General features: G+C 44.5%; 1 protein-coding gene and 2 long non-coding RNA genes across 3 annotated transcripts in view; 2 read left to right on the forward strand and 1 right to left on the reverse strand.

The window, feature by feature from the left end:
- LOC144585141 (uncharacterized) overlaps positions 1-4,024 on the forward strand; it is a 6,120-nt gene extending 2,096 nt beyond the window's left edge. Inside the window, exon 2 of the long non-coding RNA XR_013539653.1 lies at positions 1-4,024. This exon is cut by the window's left edge and continues 118 nt beyond it. This is a non-coding gene — a long non-coding RNA (uncharacterized LOC144585141).
- The window catches only part of FIBCD1 (fibrinogen C domain containing 1), a 67,395-nt gene that overhangs the window by 11,154 nt on the left and 35,088 nt on the right, over positions 1-21,153 (reverse strand). Inside the window, exons 3-6 of the mRNA XM_072984872.2 lie at positions 20,869-21,028; positions 18,948-19,084; positions 1,376-1,472; positions 1-50 (exon numbers count right to left, since the gene is read on the reverse strand). The exon at positions 1-50 is cut by the window's left edge and continues 130 nt beyond it. Coding sequence (XP_072840973.2) covers positions 1-50; positions 1,376-1,472; positions 18,948-19,084; positions 20,869-21,028 — 444 coding nt within the window. The remainder of the gene's footprint in view (positions 51-1,375; positions 1,473-18,947; positions 19,085-20,868; positions 21,029-21,153) is intronic.
- On the forward strand, positions 5,432-17,685 carry LOC144585139 (uncharacterized). The gene is made up of 3 exons (XR_013539651.1): positions 5,432-5,706; positions 14,855-15,003; positions 17,453-17,685. It is a non-coding gene; the product is annotated as an uncharacterized LOC144585139 (long non-coding RNA).

Raw genomic sequence — 21,153 nt, forward strand, 5'->3', positions numbered from 1 at the left:
GCGCAGCTCATAGCCGGCTTGGGTGGTCAAGGCATGGATCCGCTTCAACCCTAGAAGGGGGTAAAAGAACGAGACAAAGTGGGCACGAAGCGCCCGCCCCTCCGTGGCACCCTCGCCGAGGGAGGAGAGGTCGGTAGCCAAAAAGCAGGTATTTTTCTATTCTGTTCCTTTGGATTTAAAACGTATCTGTTAAAAAAAATGGAGGTCCTGCCTTTCTGGACTTCCATGAAAACACCAGTAATTTCAATAAAACTACATCGGCCTTGTTCCCAACGAAATTGGTCTCCTTGTCCTGCCACCACCTGTTGGAGGGTTAATCCACTTGCAGCAGATGGTCGCCTCTTTCACCCGCGGAGAGGCCGGAAGTCTTTGGGACCCAGTCGTAAAGTCTGGGTCCCTATTAAGAACAAGCTTTTTGCTCTCCGGAAAAAAAAATGGAACGGGTGGGTGGGTTCTGAATCCGAGTCATTGGGGAGTTGGCGGTGGAAACACCTGAGTCAAGTCACCGGTACGGCTTAAGTCCGACTTGAACAGCATGCCCCACGACTCGAGTTCCCATCCCTGGGAAAATGGAAGAGGTGTGCAGATTAGTGGATGGGGAACTTCCTTTGAGAATAATTTACGTTTCATTCTCCTTTGTGTCAAAGTGCCTCCGAGCATCGCCGTTCTAGGCAGGGCAAAAAAAAAAAGTCCCTGCTCACCATTTTGCATGATTTCCCCATTCAAACCTCTTGGTCTCCAGCTGTTTCCTTGGGGGGGCCTCTGTGACAGATGCCGAGAGATGGGACTTCATGATCTATCTATCAGGAGACGAAAGTGGCTCATGTCTCCACAGGGGGTGGGCGGGGGGGAGAGCCGCCCTCTCCCGTCTTTTCCATTATCTCTTGATTAAGAAGTGATTTAATTAAACATCACAGGAGTTGTCATCTGTGTTGGTTTGCAGCCGGGGCGGGATCCTTCTCTATCCGCTCTCTATCAAGTCCCCCTCTCTGTGTACTTCTTGTTTAGCAGGTTTTCACATTACGTTGGCTTGACTGATTCTGGTGGTGAGGCCGGTTTCCCGGGGATCATTTCTTCGTCTCTTAAGACAGAAGCGAAAGACTAGGGATGTGGCGAATACTTAGAAAATTCACACGTTTCCCAAGTCTCATCAGGCTGGGATTTCTTACCAAGCCTTTCCTCTGCACCGTGAAACGGAAGCTTTCCCAGTCCTGTGGATCCCCCCCCCCCAAAGTGAATCTTAGGGAGAGCTGCTCTGATAGATAGCAAGATCACAAACCCTGCTCCTAACAAAGGACCCACTCTTCATCCAGAAAGTGAACGATGGGTCCTGCCTGATGTTCTCTAGAATTGTGATCGATTTAGAGAGCCCTACCTAGCCAGTGTTCTCCCGTCAGCTTCCCAAATCCGTCTCTGTATGCTTCCCACCCGCGGAAGAAATTCACGGAACCGTCCTCGCGCCTCTGGAAGACCTGCGGAGACACAAATTGGGGGTTGGGATGAATGATCCGGAAGACCCAAGAGTGAGCCAGCTAAGCAAGTAGGGGCGACGAGCCTCTTATCGGCTCCATCCATGCCTCTCCCGTGAGCCCACCACTGTGGGCTAGCTGGAGGAGCTCTGTAGTGGCTTATTAGATGCGAGTGCAAAATGCAAATTAATTAAAACCTTTTAAATTGGTTAATTGCACTGGAATGGCTCGGCGGAAAAAGACCCGAGAAGGCTGCCTGTCAGAATTAATGGGCTGTTGAGATCAGCGCTCAAAATGCTGCTTTGTAGACGACGATGCTGCTGCTGAAACCTGTGGCTAGGCCAGAGCTGGAAATTTAACTAGTTAGCAATAAATGTGGTTCCTTGCCATTTATTTATTTACTTATTTATTTCAACTTCTATACACCCCATAATGGAAAGCATTCTCTGGACAGTTCTCAGCATAGAGAACTTTAAAACATGCAGTGCAAACTTTGTGTTTAAGCAAATGAAAAGAGTCTTTTTAATTGCTTTTCATAGTGAGAAAGGAAAAGTTACTTTGAATCTATTACTGCATTGTAAGAACTTTGGGGCACTCAGGAACCATAATTAATTTTAACATTCCTTTCAAAATCTTATTTTTAAAAAAAAAAAAAAGAGATGTATCCGTGTGCTTGTCGTCTTGTTTAACACCAAAGTGAAAACGTGAACGTTAAAAGTATCAAACCTCTAACCCACTGTTTCCAAACTAATATTTGCAAGTAAATATTTAAAATTAACATTAAAAGGGTTTGCTAGTTTCCAAAGGTAGTGCCTATATTGTTGCGCCTCAGAGTTTCAAATTGCAAACATCAGCTCTCTCTCCTTTAAGGAGATCAAGGCTTCTGGTAGAATTTGACAAAACTGCTGACTCAGAGAAACCCATTGTGTCATATATTGTGTGGAAGGAAATCTAACTTTCCAGCTTGAGACATTGCTGTAGAAAGAATCGTTCCTACATCCTGGTCAGTTTATTATACTCTTGGCACAAGAAGATCTGTGATTTCCACTTTTTTTTTTCCTCTCCTGTTTCACTTTGTAAAATCTCATGCTATTTTCATTCTGAATGTGGAAAAAAAGCATGCAAATGCTGATAAATTCTTCAAAAACAAAACGGCGACAAAAATTCTCATCCCTTTCTATGCGAGGAAGGAAGCTGGTCTCCGTCATGTAGATTCTAATAAGGAAAGGATGACCTTAGGATAAAATTTTAGTCTACCCTCTCTCTCCTTTTCTCCATTTTTTCCAACAAAATGTGTCCTGAGATTCGTTTTGGGATGCAGTCCGATGGAAAAAGGCCTCACATTCTGGGTTGCTTGTGTCGTGATTTCCATTTCTTGGTGACCACATGACCTGCAGGGAATTGTGTTCCAGCTCAAACACGATCCATGCCCAAGAGGTACCTTTTTGATCCAGCAGTAGGGCTACTATTTGGGGACTGGGGGGGGGGCGAGCCGGAGTGTTTTCCTGATAAGAGTCATTTCAAAGGAGGTTGCTGCTGCAAAAATGACCCATTCCGGTGTCACCAGAGGTGCACTTTTGTGTCCATCTGATGACACCTTGAGGTACCTAGACCAGCAGTCAATACACCTAAGACGGTGAATTTGTCCTTTGATTTTGAAAAGAAGAGGGAGGGAGGGAGGAAGCGACCTATTCCTGTGGCCATCACCCTCTTCCTGTAGTAATTAATTCTTCAAGTTACATGCTTCCTGTGTAAAGTAATTCCTGTGTAAAGTATCTGGCTGATACAGACAGAGTTCTTGCATTCTGGGAAAGAGAGCTCACCCCCCCCTTTCCCAGATGATCTTTCTGCTCCTCTCTCTGATGCATTTTCCCCCCCTCTCCGTTCTTTCCTGCAAAACATCTTCCCCAAGTTCTCTGTGCTCCTCTGGACAGCTCTTCCTCCGCAGATTTGGGCAATTTCATGCTGCATAAACGACCTATGATTACATTATTGCGGTGTCAGGATGCGGAGCGCTGCCTTCTCGGCATATGCTTCAAAATCCCGATGCGGTTCTGTGCCTGCATGATGGCCTTATTAGGGGGGCAGCCGAGAAGGGGTCTGCCCAACTATTTATATCTCTTTCGCACCAGGTTTGTGCACTAAACTTTGAAATGGAAAGAAGCAGTTCTTAAAAAGAGAGAAATTTGATTGATTGATTGATTGAAAATATTTTTATCCCGCCTTTCTCCTTAGAAAGGGTCCAAGGCGGCTTATATCCTTGAAAGACAATATTTAAACCTGAAAACAGTGAGTATACAATGGTAGTTCGCATCATTAAACAGCAATATTTAAAGCTAAGGACAGTGAATAAGCATAAAGAGGCAGCCTACATAATTAAAAGACAGTATTTAAGTTAAAAACAACAAGTATGCAAATATTAAAAAGAATCAGATAAATGCCACTCCGAGAGACGGTAGACACAAGTGCTAAAGACCCAGTTGGAGCAGTAATGCATAATAATCCATTTAAAAGTCACACTCAGATAGCCAGCCATGTAGGCAGTCGCTCATGTAGGCTGTTACGGAGAGAAAGAGAAAGGTCTTTGCCTGCTTTCAGAAGGAGAGAATAATCCCCTGACATTTTAACTCAAACTTTTTTTTCTATATATTCTTGCGCTCCTTCCAAAGGTATTGTTGGCAAAACATGCTGAAGACATTCAAAATTACAAATTTATTTCTGCCATGGCTGAGAAATTCAGTAGATGGAACTGATCATAAATATCTTCCATGAACGTGAAAGGAAACGTACTGTATCCACCATGTAAGATACTGGTCCAGCTTTCAAATGCTTCGCAAATATCAGGGTTTTACTGATGCAAATGTTCTTGTCCTTTTTTTAAAACAAAGTTTTTTCAGTCTTGCTGAAGTGGGAAAAAAAAGTCTTGCAAAAACAAAAAGAGGCCAATATTTTACCAGCATGGCTTTTTGCACAAAACATTTTGTATAAAAACAGAATACAAGGTTTCTGTGCAAAATTCAGTCTTTTTTGGTGGTGGGGGGGGAAGCTTCTGCAACTTTTTCATAAAGTTCCTCTTCAAACGCACACAGCATCTCACAGTGTCACCCTTCAGGGAGAAAAACTGATTTTTTTTTCTTGTTCACCCGCAGGGACGAAATGAGCCATTTATGGCACCGAATGGGTGGGGCTTTTGAGATTCTCGTCTCATTTTACCTTCTGCGAATGTCATAGTTCATATATTAACCCAGTCTTGCATACAGTTTTAAAATGTGAGTGTGCCGTTGAAAAAAATACACACGAATATATGCTAGTGGGGAAACTACATGCATTAAGAGAGGGTGAGCATAAAGGGAAATGTGTTTACATAATACAAATTAATTTCCCCTCTGGGGGAGAGAGATGTTTTGCAGCCTGACTAATATGAACCAAGGACAAAGGCGTTGTAAAAATATTTAAAATTTTAAAAATAAATCAATAAGGGGGGGAGGGAGGAATGGAGATTAAGAGTTCTTTACATCCCATCAGGAGATGTTGAATGCTCCTACACTGGAGGTCTTCAGGAGAAAATAGGGCCACCATCTGTCAAATCTGCTTTGTCTTGGATTCCTGCAGGGGGTTGGAGTCAATGGCCTTAGAGACCCCCTTCCAACTCCATATGCTATGATTCCAATCATTGTATCTGGAATTGTTTCTGATCTAACATGGTTTGGGAAGAAGCATTAGCAAGCTGTTACTCTCTGCTGTTGAATCCCTTTCAGCTCAGGGTTACCCTAATATGGTTGTTGATGTATGTGAGTTGTTGAAGGAGTGTTTTTTCATTGCCACCACCACCCATCAGCATCCACGGCCCAGCCGGGATTTGAACCCAGGTCTCCTAAATTCTAGTCTGTCACTCAATCCATAGCACCGCACCGTCTTTCAGTCACAAGCTGGAGAGAGAGAATGACTCATGTGAACTGTAGCTGGTGAACATTTTTCCCCCTGTAGGATCGACCTTTGAATGTTCAAATGTGTAATCTACACATTTTCCCTATGTTTAAAATTATCTTCTCCCCTTAACATTTATGAAGAAATCCACACTTCTGGAAAGCTTCTAGCAGAAAAGAAATGAACCAAATATTCAGTGATCCTTATCTGGAAAAGGCCTGCTTCCAAGTATGGAGAGGTTAATATTGTTTCTGCCTGCCACGTGGCTCTTAAGGACGTTCAAGACGTAAACTCCCAACATGCTAAAGAAGTAAGTAAGTCTGCTTTTAGTTCCTCTCACTTTCAAACATTTTTTTCCTGCTGAATTTGTGGTCAAATGTGATTTCTAGAAAGTTGTTGTTTTTTAAAAAAAATCAAACAAAATTTGCATTCATCCCAAATGACAGCCACCATAAAGCGCTCGGTTTTTCTGACAGCCTGGCTCTGTCAAAATAGAGAATTATTCTTTACACTGTCTCCGAATAGACGTCCCAGCACTCAGTTTTATGAGTTTGGAGGCATTATAGTTTAGGATGGGACTGGGAGCAGAGGAATAGCCCCAGCGTTGTGGCTCCTGTCCAGCGTACTGCCTCAGATCCGTGCAGTACTTACCTTCTAGAATTAGCGACTTAATTTTTATCCGGCCGTTGAGCGCTTGAGAAGCTGCCGTTAAGCCCCTTTCAAAGAGCTTTGAGCTTGAATCGGTTGATGGCAAAAGGGACACATTGGCTAGGGACGCCCCCCCCCCCAAGCTAATTGCTATGGAGGGCACCGGTTTTTATTGGCTGAGAGAGACCCGTGCACCGTGGAAGGAAAGAGAAGGAAGGTTGTGAGAGCAGGCGATAATGCAGTTAATCTACTTTGACCTCGGGCTCTAAAGTAGGCCAGTTGTCCGTGGTGCTTACAGAGAAGGGTTTGGACAGGCTTGGGGGTATTAGAGAGAGCTCGCTCGCCCTCTTTTCCTTCCTCCCCTGACATGTAAAGGCCTGATTACACAAACGCCTTGGGAGATTAATAGCACATAGAACTTTACTGACAAACACCTCTTGCTGATTATTGCTTTGTAAGTGTATAGTGAGAGTCTTAGCCAGGCTGCAGAATGGCACCGCAAGCTGCCGCAGCCTCTTTCTTCCACCCTTGCCGTGTGGCTTGTTCTTTCAAAGTTGATCTGCTTCCCCCTGTGAGGTCATGAGGTCCAGAAACTTTAGCCCTTACCCCTAAAGAAACATTGCCACCAGTTGGTTAACTGGCCAACAGTTCTGGTTATTGTGACCACCGTGTTCTATAACAGTGGTTCCCCACCTTGGATAATCCAGATGTTCTTGGAGCACAAACTCCCAGGAATGCCAGCCAGCACAGCTGGTGATGAAGGCTTCTGGGCATCACAGCCCAAGAACACCAAGGTTGGGAACCATTGTTCTGGAAGATCACAGTGATGGAAAAGTATAAGTAATTCATGGCCAGAGAGGGGAAATGGGTAAGAGGAAGCTCTCCCCACCCATTGCTCTTATGTAGAACCTTAGGGTTCAAGTGATGACAATACATTCTAATAGGTTCTGTTTGTATCAAGATGGCTACATAGAGCTTGGAAAATTTATTGCTTTTTTGGACTACAACTTGTACAGTTTTGGGACTGCAGTGCCCAGCCTACATGGCCGAGGGGGGATTCTGGGTGTCCAAAAAAGTTTAGCTTTGCAATCTCTGTGAATTGGTTGCTTCTAGAACCAGAGGCCGTGAACTTTGTACCAGTTCCTGTAGAGATGTAAGGGTTCTACTGCACTCATATCTGATTGTGAAGCTCCCATTTGGCCCCTGAATGAACAGACTGGAACGAATTAGACAAGGGTCTCCTTCTGTTCTAACTTTTCTTTTATAAGACGGTCAGCAGGAATCTGAACTATTGGCCTATTGTCAAGGTCTGTTCACTTTCTTCCCGATTCAGCACAGGGTTTGATCTTTCTTGTAGGGATCTGATGAATACTGACCCGGTTAAAGATGTCTGTGAAGTGTGAAGGCTCGCAAGCTATGGGTCTCGATACCCCGTTTGCCCACAAATCAGCCTGTGACGGTTTCACTCATTCAGAATGAAAACAATGTTTTTAATAACTGTTGTTTACATGGCCTCTCCCTGACAAATAATACTAACTTCAGTAGTTATCAGGTGGTTTCTGAACTTAGTTCAAGACACTGGCATTAACCCTTAAAACCTGGACCAGTTCAACACCAAGATGTCTTAAAATCTCTCTTCCCACACATCAACTTTCCAATATCTAAGATGATCATCCAGTGGGCACTGGTGACTCTGAGGAGAGATTTACCTCATTGTTGGGCTCTAAGTAGCCTTCTTATTGTCTAAACATGCCCTTCATTCAAGGCAGAACCAGCACTGAAAAATTCAAGCAGTTCTCTTTCCACATTTGTTACCTGGAAGCTAATTTTACTCGCCACAGCCGAGCAGCTATTTAGAAACCTCTGAAACTGGGGCCCCTCTGCGTATATTTTGCTTCTCATCAACACAAATCTCTCCCCTTTTGCTTTTCAAACTAGCGGTGAATTATGCATATTTTGAGTCACAACTAGAGTGTTTTGAGCATAATTGAAACGAGACCAAGACTGCCTCTACGAGTTGTGCCAAGAAATATGAGTCAAAACGGAGACAGGAAATATAAATGGCCACCTCTCCAGGGAAATACTTCTCTCCACGTGCCTCTGAGCTGGGGTATTAACATCCTGCTGCTTAAATGCCAATCCTCATCCATGTCATATTGAAGCAGCAACAACACACACACACACACACACAAAATGCCACTTCAGCCTTTGGGAAAAGGATAAAAGTCTTACTGAGATTTTAAGGTTTCCCTTCTGAATTCCCAAAGCAAACAGGTGGTGCAATAGTACGTCAAGATAGATTTGACGCAGAGGCGCAACCAGACAGGTCTCTTAAGGTGTGTACCAGCGTGGAAGAGGTTTTGTCGTCGTGATTTCTGGTACATGAAGAAAAATCTCTCTCCTTCACTCCTGGGGCTTTGGCTTTCCTCAGGAGCATATGTTGGGATCGAGAGAGGAGTTGTAGAATTGACCAAGCATTTCAAAAATGCTTTATCCCATCACTGCTTCATGGGTGGGATGCAGTAGGTATCACACCGAAACAGGGGGCATCCATCTGTCTGTGATGGATGACGATCCATTCATGACAACATCTCAATTAAGCCAGCCATCCATTCTCATCTTGAAAAATAACAAACTCACATTGTTCCAAAGCTTTTCTTTGCACTGTCACCAAGCAGCTAAATTATTGGTTCCCGTCTCCTCTCTCCTGGGAGAGCTCACTAATAGTATTTCAGAAGGACTTATAAAAATGCCTATTTAGGCCATTTTATGTTGGGATATTAATTTAGCAAGATGCACCAAGGATCTTTAACATGTCTCCAGACTTTGACGAGGAAATGTTGGGAAATAGATTGTGAGAGATTTTCGTGCATAAAGCTAAATTAAAGCTCCTAAAGAAGAACCACAGAATAAACATGTTTAGTGGATGGAACCTTTTTCCCCCCAACATCCAAAGAGTTGCCTTATGTCACAACAGAAAGGGCAATGGTGTGAGTATTCCTCCAGGTTCCCCTTTGTCTGCCTGATTATGCAATCGGTCGCGCAACAGACGACCGGCTGCAGCAGGGAATACAGGCCTTAGTCCGTCTTTTGATTCAGTTCTAGCAGATATTTCCAGTTTCTTTTCGCTTTTCTGTTTTTTGGAAAGTTACTCTACAAGATGAACACAGATTTCATTCTTATCAAATTCTGTAGCTACAGCTTGCTTGCTCCTCAGACAAAGAGGACAGTGTTTACCTGCCAGCCATTGAGGGTTCAGCACCTCGGAGAGCTCCAGTAAAGTTCAGACTAGGGGAGGGAGTTTTTGATTCCTTGGACTACATATCCCATATTTCTCCATTCTGGCAGTGCTACCTGTCAGACGGACAGAGACAAACACCTAAATGTGGCCCACCGGGGGGGGGGAGCTTCAACTGGAAGGGTTTGGGACTTATCTATGCCTAGCTCCCCCTTGCCTGCTATTTAGAAACAAAGCTCCCAGCTAGCACTGGGGCAGGAACAAGAAGCTTAGGCAGAGCTAGGCCTTTCTGCCAGGCGAGCCATATTTAGTTGTCTTTTTAAGGTGTTTGTCAACTAGAACTCCCAGAATGGAGAATTACGGGATTTGTAGTTCAAGGAATGCAAAAATCCCACCCCTAGTTCAGGCTTTTGAAAAGGTTGAGGCTGTCAGAATGGGGGGGGGGGGGGGGAAGAATTCTGCACTAAACATGAGTAAATAGAGAGAGACTGAAACACAGACCTTGAAAGTTCATCCCTCAGAACTGCCAGGCCTAGCTGGACAAATCTAGCCCACCTTCGCATTCAATGTCCTCTGTGGTATGTCCAGCTTTCAAGGTCTGGATTCCGTCATGATGCCTCTAGGAGCTGTCAGGTACCTCTGACAGACTAGCTGAGATGTTTTTTTTTCTGCCAGCGGGCTGCATTGCTGTTAAACTATTTTCTTTTCAGAGCTGAAAGGTTCCTGCTGACCGGGTCGGCTTTAAATAGACACTTAAGTAATGGTGTTGCCTCCTCTGATGGCCCTTTAGTGCTTGGTGGCACTAAGTGGCACTGAAGCAGAGAAGGTGTGGTAGAGAGAAACTTCTATTAACTTTCCCAAAGTTTTCCTTTTTTATTCTCTCTTGATTCTTTGTTAAGCCTGACAAGACCTCCCTAGGTGTGACACAGCTGCCAACTGCTTCTCCCAAGCACAAATAGCTCAGTAGGTTAGGTTGTGAAGTCAGAGGTTGGGAGTTCGATTCCCGACGGGGTCCCCTTGACAGGAGCTGGACTGGATGGCCCATAGGGTCCCTTCCAGCTCTGCCGTTCTAATGATGATGATGTGAAACGTTCTAATTAGGGTTCACTACTTCAGGTGGCTGGAGCCAGAGTTCGATTCCCCTTCTGGAAAGGGACGGGACTTGATCCATCAGGTCCTTTCCAGCTTTGCACTTCTAAGATAATTAGATTATTATTATTAAAACCTCGGTTCTGCTTATTCCTATGCAACCTGATTGGGGGGAAAAAATTTAAGGTCCTGAAGGAGGCAACAGAGTAGATTTTGGTTACTAAAGAGATGAATCTTGCAGCTTTTTGCTCTCCATGAGAACCCACAAAATATCGGCCTCTTGGGTGATGTTTTGCATGTTTTATTGTCACCCTTTTTCTGGAGGAAACCACAATCTATGCAGATTTTAAAAAAAAAAACACAATTTCAAGATAAAGTGATATTGTTCTTGAACAAGATTCCCCAGAAAGGGGGACTGAGAACCCTCACTAGTGCAAAGGGAAGTCTCAGCCCAAAGTGGAAAATCACTAAAAATGAGATTTTATTATTATTTTCTGCCTCCCAAACAAATACCTCAAGCGGACCGTCGGTTGGTCAGAAGCAAAGTAGCCCTATGGTGTTTTCCCATATGTGTGAAGACGGCCAGGTTGATGATATTTTGCCTTCCCACCAAAAGCCCTCATCCGATCCGTTTCATTCGTAAGCCCAGAAAACCAGCAAGCCCGCTTGACCCAAAGTGGAATTTCTCCCTCTTGGGCTTCCTGGAGACCTGAGCTCACGATGAAGAAATGATATGACGCCATCCTGAAAGGATTTATAGAGCAGGATCAGCCATTTAACACAAATAAAATATAAGAAATAAATAAAAGCCGCCTCATCTCTCAGGGGTCTTCTGGGAGACCAGCCAGAGACTGAGCGATGGGCCACCTGCTTATCTCAGAGTCTGACTCGTGCAGGTTTAAAACCACCATTGTCGCGTAAACACCAATTAAAAAGAAAACAGGGCCACGCTTTTATGAGCGCTTCTCCACAGGTTCAACCTCCCTTTCCCGTCTCTTTGTTGTGTTGCCTGGGTTTTGCTTTGTTTTCTTTTTGTTGTTGTTGTTTTTTTCCTTCCCCCATCCAGACTGACCCACTTGGCAGCCTTTTTTTTCCCTTTTGTTTTTCCTCTGCACGCGCCTCGGAAAGCTCTCCATAAACAAAGGAATGACCCCAAACATATAGGAAATAAGTGGGGAGACGGAGAGGGAGCGAAATGCACAATGGCTGTTTTCGTTCCTGTCCCTGCTCCCTGGTCTGTGGCTGAGGGGAAACAATAGAAAACGTGTGTGCGCCGATAAAAATATGGATCTCCCGTCAGGATTTTATAGGACTAATTTTGAAAGTGCTTGGTTTTTATTTTTATGTATTTATTTTTTCTCACAGTACGAAATGTACATTAGGAACTAAGGGGGGACAGAGAAGGCTCAGCCTCCTCCTTCCCTCACAGAGAGCTGGGCAGACTTCGTATGATTTTTTTGGGGAGGGAACGATCCTAAATAAAAATTCCTTGATGGATATCCATTCGCGAAGCTTCCCTTCGTTTCCCTCACAGAATCGCCTTGAGGAGACTAAACTGGGAGGTTTCCCGCCTTTTTGGGGGGGGGGTTGCTTTTCAAAACCGCTTTTAGTGGCATTGTTCAATCTGTGTGCCAAAACTGCCCTGGCCTGGTGTGTTGGTTTTACGCTGTTTCAAAGGCTTGTTTATTCTTATCTTTTAATATCTTTTTTTGCTTTTTACTCCTATATATCCTTTATTTGTTTGCCGGCTGCCCAGAGTCGGACTTCGCACCCGTCAGGCCATAGAAAAATGGAAGAAATAAAGAAATAAGTAGTTCGGGGTATCAACAAGAAGGATTAGATCCCCGTCTCCATTTCTGAGGGGAATTTAATGCATTTTAGGCAGCTGTGAAAAGCAGGGCAATTGCCCCAAAAGAGGGGACTCCATTTAATTGAGTTTTAAAAGTTTTGAATGTTTTTAATTAATGTGTTTTAATTATTATCGCAATTTAATCACTTTTTCAGGTATTATTCAATGTATTGCGTTATTAATTTCTTTTCTTTTTTTATGCAGTGAGCTGCCTTGAGTCCCCTTATCGTGAGAAAGACAAATCAATTCTGACAGGAGGGAGGAAATGGCCACCAGTAGGGTAGCCATTTTCTCTTAACCTGTCAGAATTGAGATGGGCAGGGTGGTTCACACCGGTTCGTTTAGCGGCCGAATAAGTGTTCGACACTTCAAAGCCCCGCCTCCTTTGGCAGGTGCCCACTCAAGAAGCAGCACCTGGAGGAGGCGGAGCAGGGAATCCAGAGTCTTGCCTCTGAGTGGTTGCCCACCAGAGGAGGCGGGGCTTTGAAGTGCCAAACACCTGTCCAGCCGCTAAACGAACCGGCACGAACTCCCAAACTGTCTGTTCGTGTCCACCTCCATAACAAGATGGCGGCGCTACCCAAACCCACCTTTCCTCCTCCATTCAGAAGAGGCCCAACTCTGCCTGCCCCCATTGCAACAGGCTTTTCCATCATCTCATCCCTGAGGCAGTTTACTGATTCTTAAATCAGGGCTTAAAGAGTTAAGACGGAGGATAATTTCCTTTTCTGGCTAGGTGCCATTCACACCTTCCTCCCTGGCTGTCCTCATCTTGGAAGGCAACCAACTTGGGGAAACCGTCTCCAGGTTGATATCATTAGGATTAGCTGGATAGCCTTGTAAACGTGGATTCTTTCCTTCCAACTTTCTCCAGTTTGCCCTCATCCACCTATAAATGGCACTGAGGCCTGATTCGGCCTGGCCTAGGTTGACTCGTGAGGGATTCCCTCCCTTCTTTCACGTCACGCCAATTCTGGGTCATGACACTAGTCCCTTGTTCGTTTACTGCCACTATTTAATGGCGGTGTTGTCCACGTGGGGTCTGGGAAGATCCCAGGGCCTTGAAATGTTCCAGCAATGATGGGGCCAGCTTTTCTCAGGGCGAAGATTCTGTGGTCCTCCTTTCTGTTATGAAGTTGCTCATGGCAAAAGAAATTTTTGAGGAAAATAAAAAGAACTGATGAGATTCTTTTCCTCAAAAAGCAGATATCATTAACAGGGTGTCCACCTCCAAGAAAAGAGGATATGAGTCACTGAAAAGGAAGATGAATGAGGCAAAATGCTGAATTATTTCTTATACTTTAAGCCGGATTGCCAGATATCTCGGACAAGTGGGGGAGATATTAACTGGATGGTGTTTTTATTTAATGAGCCTATGCTCACTCTTCCTATTTCTGTGGCTATCTTTTGGTGCCATTTTGTTCAAAAATGAGAACCAAAAGCCAGCCTTAGACATGAGGCTGCCACAGAGGAAAAGTTCAGAAGTAACAAATCACAAGCAATATAGTTACTCTTAATTAGTCCCTCCTAATGGTGTGGCATGGACAACAGGGTAAGGAGGGCACAACTAAGGCTGGTGTCAAGGGTGATGTAATGAGTAGGAATGACACTATATTTGTTTTATGACATAAAGAGTAATGTTTTCCTATTACTTTTAGAATTACTTTTATATAGCATCCTTGGAGACATTTTGGGTTCAGTTTTTATACCAGCCTCTTATCAGCCCTAGGGCTGTCTTGTACAGAAGAGGCAAATGAGGGAAGATAAAAGTCTCGCAGCTTAGCCCAACCAACCAACCAACCGATCAATAGGAAGAAAATGCAAGGGGGATTCTAAGCTAAAGCAACGAAGCTGAGACAGAGAGATTTTTACATTTGTCAATGATGTGGATTGCAGAATCGGTTGTTAAATGCCGTATTTTTCGCTCCATAAGACGCACCTTTCCATAAGACGCACCAATTTTTTGGAGAAGAAAACAGGAAAATATAATCTGTTTTCTTCGCTCCATAAGATGCACAGACTTTCTTCCCCCCTGTTTTGTGGGGGAAAAAGTGTGTCTTATGGTGCGAAAAATACGGTAATTATCTGTACAAGTGAGAATCCGCCCTAACTTTGAATAAAACACCAGGCCACTAGGCACCTTAGCCAGAATGCTGAAAACAGAGAAGATGCCTGCAAGGGAAGGAGAAAAGGAGGAGCCCCAAGTGACATTCTCTACTTTGTTTCTCTTAACTAACAAGCCACGATTTGAGTCCCCATGCAATTTGCTCTGGCAGGCTCCTTGCTCTTGACCAGCGTCGGTAATAAATGTGACCGAGATTGGCTTGAAGAGGCCAGGGAGAAGATACGAGTCACATTTGCCACTTCCTGCAAAAATGCTGCGTGGCAAATCGTACACAATGTTTTGTCAGGGGGCTGGATTGAAAAAGTCTCGGACCTGGGCCTCCTTTGCGAGGGTAGGGTGCAGCTTGTGCCTGGGGAATACAAATAGATTGTCTGGGGACAGGGAAGAAAAATGACTGTTGATTGGTTCTGGAAACATATTTAAGGATAGTGCAGGAGGAAAGTGTTCCTAAAACAAATCGCAGAAGTCCCTACAATTGACTTGAATATCTGCCTCTCTTTCTAACTAAGGTGGAGTAGCAAGAAGACACAGGAAAGAACCTCAGGGAGAGGGAGAGAAGAAAGGAAGCTAAGAGCACCAATCCAAATGCAAATCTAGAAGAGACCAAAAGGAAAAACACACTGGCTTTACTGCCTTCCTTCCCACTTGTGGTCTAAAGGTACTGTATGTCGGCACCTATCTGTCCTCTACTTTTCCTCACTTCGGCCAGCGCTCTTAAAAAAACATTCCCCCTTATCTACCTTTCTCTTTTTCTTATTTTGAAGGGAAAGAATTCCACTTCAGTTTTGATGAGAAATTTGTCAGCATTCTCAAATTTCTTCATGCGGGGGAAGGAAATAACTTCTATTGTTTAAAAAAAATGAACTTGAACAGACTTTTAATGTCTGTGTACACAGCAACCTGGACAGGTTCTGAATCTTATACCCAAAATAGGCTCAGAACCTTGGATTGCTTGTTTATAGTTCAGATGAAAACCTGAATTCACAATTTCCCCAATACCAGAGTCACCTGCTATAGAAGTATGAAGGATCTTGGAATTGTTGTAAATCACAAGCTGAATATGAGCCAACAGTGCAATGTGGCTGAAAAGGAAAAAAAAGAAAATGAAATTTTAAGATGCATTTTTAAAGGTGAATTTTCTGTTGCCAAAAGGGGATGAAATGGACTCTGTTTAGACTAGAGTACAGTAATTGAATTAGGATACAATTCAGATGTCCCATTAAAAAGAGAGAGATCTGGCTGCTCCAGAATAAACACCCAGTTCACCCCTCAGTTATTTGTTTTAGACACTCCACTACATTAATTCTCAAGAACTGCAATTAAAACAAGGAGGGCCATGTTAAATTAGTATTAATCAGTGTTAAAATCTGGTGCTGATTAAGATATAACAAGCACATCAACCTGGGAATACATTTTTAAAAATTCTGAAGGTCTGCCCAAGAGGACACTGGTGGTTAAAAAAAAAAAACTAAAGCAAAGTGTGCTGCTTATATACCACCCCATAGTGCTTAAAGCACAATTCAGGCAATTTACAATTTAATTATATAGGCTAAACGTTGCCTTCCTTCAATGAACTGAGTACTCAGTTTATTGACCCCGGAAGGATGCAGAGTTGGGTGAAAGTCTGTTTGGCTTTAGCTAACCACCATATTTTAAGGTTCATGCCCATCTCTACTTCGGACTGTCTCGAGGAAATCTGCAAAAAGCTAAGCCCCACAGAAACATCTAGGCATCTACATTCTGTATTTGCCTAGAATGTGCTGTTAGGCAGACAGTCACTCCAGGGAGAAGCCAGAGTATTGCGAAAAAGTGAAGAAAGGGGCCAGTTATTTAATGTTTATTATTTGGGCAGAGTTCGGTTGTAGCACAGCAAAAAGAGGGATCATCGAAGTGGGTGTGTGCAATCTTGCAGGCTGTCAGTTTTCCACTTGAACAGGGCCACTTTGTGGGTATGATTGTGTATCTCAAGGGCATGACAGCTGGTCTACAGAATGGACTGCTTGTTACAGTTAGGTGTGGAATTTGCGGTAGCATTTTGGCCATTGTGTTTTTATGGCCAGCAGTGGGGAATGGCGTTAGTCCAAGCTCTGATGCGGTTAAATGCTTAGGTGCCTTTTTGTATCTACATGTATGTCTTCCGAGGAAGGCTGACTTTCTAAACCTCTTCAACAGGAGTGATTTTTCTCTCCCACTTGAAAATAGTTTTAGTATCACTACATCTATATGCATTCTCCTCTCCCCCTGTAAACTATCATTCTGAACTGATTACTGATGGCCCATAGCACGGGGGACTCATTTTGCCACTTTGGTGTCAGCCGACCCTCTCCTCAGGCCAGGGTGCATCCAGGAATTAGCATCTCCCCACGATGCAGGGAAGCTGCCGTTTGCCACCATTAGCTGCTTTGAGTTCAGCTCCCTCCTCTCACTTTCTGACATTTCTTCACGCCTCTTCGTTAATTTCCACAGGCAGGCCCTGCCAGTGCAATTTGGCACCCAGTCTGGCAACTGCATGAGATGCTCCCTTGACCCCCCCCCCCAAAAAAAGCTCCCCGAGGGAGACCACGTCAACGACTCTCTTCCTGGAGAGAATAACTTGTCAGATTTTGCCCGTGACTTCATCTTGGCTTCAGAAAAAAAACGGCAGGTCAAAAGATTGATGGAATGATGTGCTGAGAGCTACTAACAAAGGTTCAGCCACTGTTATTGTGTCGTTAAGTTCACACACTCAGAGGGCACCTGCTGAAAGTCCCTTAATGAGCATCAGTCAATCTTTAATTCCTCTAAACTGCTGTGTCGCACTCGGATGACAACACTTCCACACACAAAAAAGCCCTTCAGCACAGCTGCACATTTGGGGGGTGGTTGGCTTCCCCCCCCCAAAGATGGGAAAATTTACTCTTTTGTGAAGGGTGTTTATAACTCTCAGGCACTCCATCCAGCATGACTATTAGTTAGGGTGGCAGGAATATTCCGAGAGATGGAGACCCAAATGTAAGGTTTTTCATCTCTGGCTTAAAAAAAAATAAAGAATTGAGACAGAGATTTCATGCATCACCTTCTGACAGAGCTCAATGGTTTAATAATACCTTTCCCTTCTGTCTTTCTAGAATCATAGAATCGCAGAGTTGGAAGAGACCGCAGGGGCCGTCAAGTCCAACCCCCTGCACAGATGTTTAACCCATTTGTAAAGTTTGGAAGAAAATCCGGATCAGATTCCCTGCCTCTGAAAAACTGGAGGCCTCAGCTTTCACTTCTGTAACGTCTACCCAGAAGTAAGTTGCATTCCGCAAAGTTTCTTTCTTATGCTAACTGAAAGTCTTAAATTACAGTAGCTTCAGTCTCATTTCATTGCTCCCTGTTGATCTTTGCTCATGGGAGAAGAATAAATAACTTCTGAGAGAGATGATTTTTGGAGGCGGTTGAAGGACAAGTCCGTTTCTTTTCCCTTGGGTGGGGAGAAAAATATGAGTAACCATTTTACCCTTCCTTCCTTCCTTCCTTCCTTCCTTCCTTCCTTCCTTCCTTCCTTCCTTCCTTCCTTCCTTCCTTCCTTCTCCTCATCCCTCCCCTTCCTCCCTCCCTCCCTCCCTCCCTCCCTTCCTTCCTTCCTTCCTTCCTTCCTTCCTTCCTTCCTTCCTTCCTTCCTTCCTTCCTTCCTTCCTTCCTTCCTTCCTTCAAAGCAATATTTAAAGATTGCAAACAGAAAATCTTTGTTTACTGGGTCCCCTCAGATTCAATAGGCCACCGGCAACTAGGTCAGGCTCTTGTTTGCAGACCTGCGTCCGCATAGTTGTTGCTTGAACATGTTAAATAACAACAACATCCAGGAACGAGTCTTTATATCTATGGGCAAAATAAACAGAACACCTACCCATGCTGTTTGACGTACAGTATTTCTTTTCAAAAAATATTCATTTTCTACACAAGCTGTTTGGTTATGTACACTCTATTAATAAAATCAATATCGTCACAATGTTTTGCATTTACTCTTGTATAGATTTATTTCCCATCTGCTCTTCTACAGAAATGAGTTTATTTTATGTCTCTGTGGCGATACCAGGGCAGGTTTGTTTTATGTCTAGCTTCGAAGCTCAAAAGATATAACCAAGTACGGCAGCAAAAGTGAATCACATTTGTTTTAGATAATTTCTACTCTTATAAAGAAAAAATTATAAACCTCATCTCTGCAGTTTCTATAAAATGCTGTGTTTCCAGCAGGCACAAATAAAGCTTGACTCCGCGGAAGGTTGTTTCTAATTAAACGACAGTGTCGTATTTTGCACAGGGAGATCAAAATGTCCAGCGTGGGCCTTGATGCTGGCTGGTGGTCTGAACCTGACCAGTATGGGGCCTCTGTGGTGCTCGATGACCAGGCGCCCTTGCCAATCAATCAAGAAAGGACACCAGCTTTTCCCCTTCCCTTCCTTAGGCTCCACAAGGCCACAGCATCTGTTTCCTGCCATTGCCTTTTCCCTTCAACCTTGACAGAAGGTCATGCGTTTCAACCAGCCTCTGGAGCTTGGCTAAGCCAGCGGGCCTTATTCCTCTGACTTAATGCCTCAAAGAGAATCTGAGCTGGGCAAGCGAGAAACCATCCCTTACCGTCCACCCGCCTCCGTCTGTCGTCATGTCACAGTAGACCTGGAAGCCTTCCGGGTAGTGAGTCGGGAAGACGGAAAAGACCCCGTCCTCTTGTTGTCCACTTGCGTAGATGTCAAAGCAGTCCCGAGGTCGGGAGCCTGCAGGAGAGCAGGGGATGACAGAAGAGGGAAGAGAAGAGAAGCGAGACAGAAAGCAGAGTTGGGCTAATTAATTGCTAAATTACAAGCTCGCAGTTTGAGCTTTTGAGTGCAGGCTCTCTCGCCTGGACTAATTGGCTGCTTTCATTAAAGCGGCCTTTATTCCACTTCTTTCTAGGCTATGGGCAAAGGCAGTACCAGCACAAATCTTTCCCCTACCGACCCGATTGTGGATGCCCCATCTGAGAGGGAGGGCCTGTGTTTCAGACAGGGGAATAGTTCCCCACTGGCATTGCTGAACCACACAAGAATGAAGGAATCCTTTATTGCTTTATCGGTGCACGCAAGAGCATAGGCTAAACCAGTCTCAAAAACAGTATTGGACATCTAATAGAAGTAGATATAAAGAATCAGAAAAGCATAAAATAAGCATTCCCAAATAAGGATCAAGTTGTGAAATGAACTTGGAGAAAAACAGAACTTATTTCTGTCTCTTGAAGGAGCATTTAAGTAAACTTGGGGGCCAAGTCCTGTGTTATGGTAAAATCAAATAATTTCTATTTTATTTCTTTTAAAAGACCCTTCAAAGTCAAATTTCAAGAAGGTTTGTGGAAAACCCAGTAATGGGACAACCTTCCCTAAAATGAAGAGGTACAGATCTGCCATTGAATTAAGAATATGATCCCAGGATGGCTTCTTCCATCTTTCCTTTATTAAGTGGGGTTCTGGCTTAATAACGCAAGATAAGAGCTCCCCCCCCCCCCCCGAGCTTAAAGGGCAAGATGCAGGTGAAGGTGGGTGAACTTTAAAAAGGCAAATTCGTGTTTCTATAACCAATATTGTGTTGCATAGCTTACAGTATCGAGAACAATGTCACTGCCAGGGGCAGATCACTACTGCTTTAAGAGTCTCTTTCTTGATTCCGTGGTGTACACAACTCACGTGCAATGAGACCGAATCATACACATCCTGAATGTGAAAAAGGAACTCTTTAGTTGGGTGTGTGTGTGTGTGTAGTGTGATGCTCAAGGTGACCTCGTTCCTGTGTCTCAGGCAACAGGATACTGGCCTGTGCACACCTGTGTTCTTGTGTGAGATTTAAAAAAATCCGAGTCTGGAAGAAAATGAGGACATTGTTCTGATTTGGCTGAAATCAGCCCTGTCTGTGTCCTTAGATAACCCCCCTTTCTTTTTACTATTATTACCCCAAGAACAAGTGTGGGGAGGGGGAAGACTCCAGGTCCTGGGTGAAATCTGGCTCTCCCAATCTGGCCTTCTGGTTTCCTCCTGATGGCCACGCCTAGCGTGGTGTGGTGACTCCAATTTCATAGGGGCAGGGAATCCATCCCGTGTTTTAGTCAAAACATTATGGGAGCTATCCAAGGTACTGAACCCTGTCCCCCAAAACAGGTTCAGTGCCCTGGATGGTGTCTTTTAAGCTTGGACTAAGACCCAAAGCCGATTCACAGCCCACTCCCCCCACACTGGAGTCGCCCGCCTCCAACTGGTCGTGGCCCCTCAGGTTTTGTGGTTTCCCGGCATTTGTACTGCCGTTTCGCTCATTCAGAAAGGTTTTCTGCACCCGCCCTTGGAACGCAGCCGTCAGGACGCGAGGCGTTCCTCTTCCCAAATGCAGGATCCCAGATATTCTTGGACTGGAGCTTCAGAAGCCCCACTTAGGGGCAGTTCCAGCTCGGGCTTTGGGAAGTTGTACCCTGAGCACTTTCAGGAATGCCCCCATTCAGAAGCAGACGGAGCAGAAGATGAGAAATAAGGTCTCATACCGTTGGAGCAGCCTTTTGGCCGGGCCCCCCGAGCAGGAGCCTTTTGCAGGTCGGCCTTAAGTCGAGGTCGGATCCCGCTCCGCTCCTTCTGCAGAGTGTCCAGGATGTCGCTGACCGAGCTCACCAGCCTTGCCATGTTCGCCTGACTTTCCGACAGCAGCTGGGGAGGGGGGGGAGAGAGAGAAAGAAGAAAAATCCCAATTTACCACAGCCTTTTCCCCTTCCTTCCACCCCCACCCCCTGCTCCATAAATAGGGAACAGATTGCCTTTATTGAATTTTTCTA

Source organism: Pogona vitticeps, chromosome ZW-PAR (genome assembly GCF_051106095.1).
Source record: "Pogona vitticeps strain Pit_001003342236 chromosome ZW-PAR, PviZW2.1, whole genome shotgun sequence".
NCBI classification, from domain to species: Eukaryota; Metazoa; Chordata; class Lepidosauria; order Squamata; family Agamidae; genus Pogona; species Pogona vitticeps.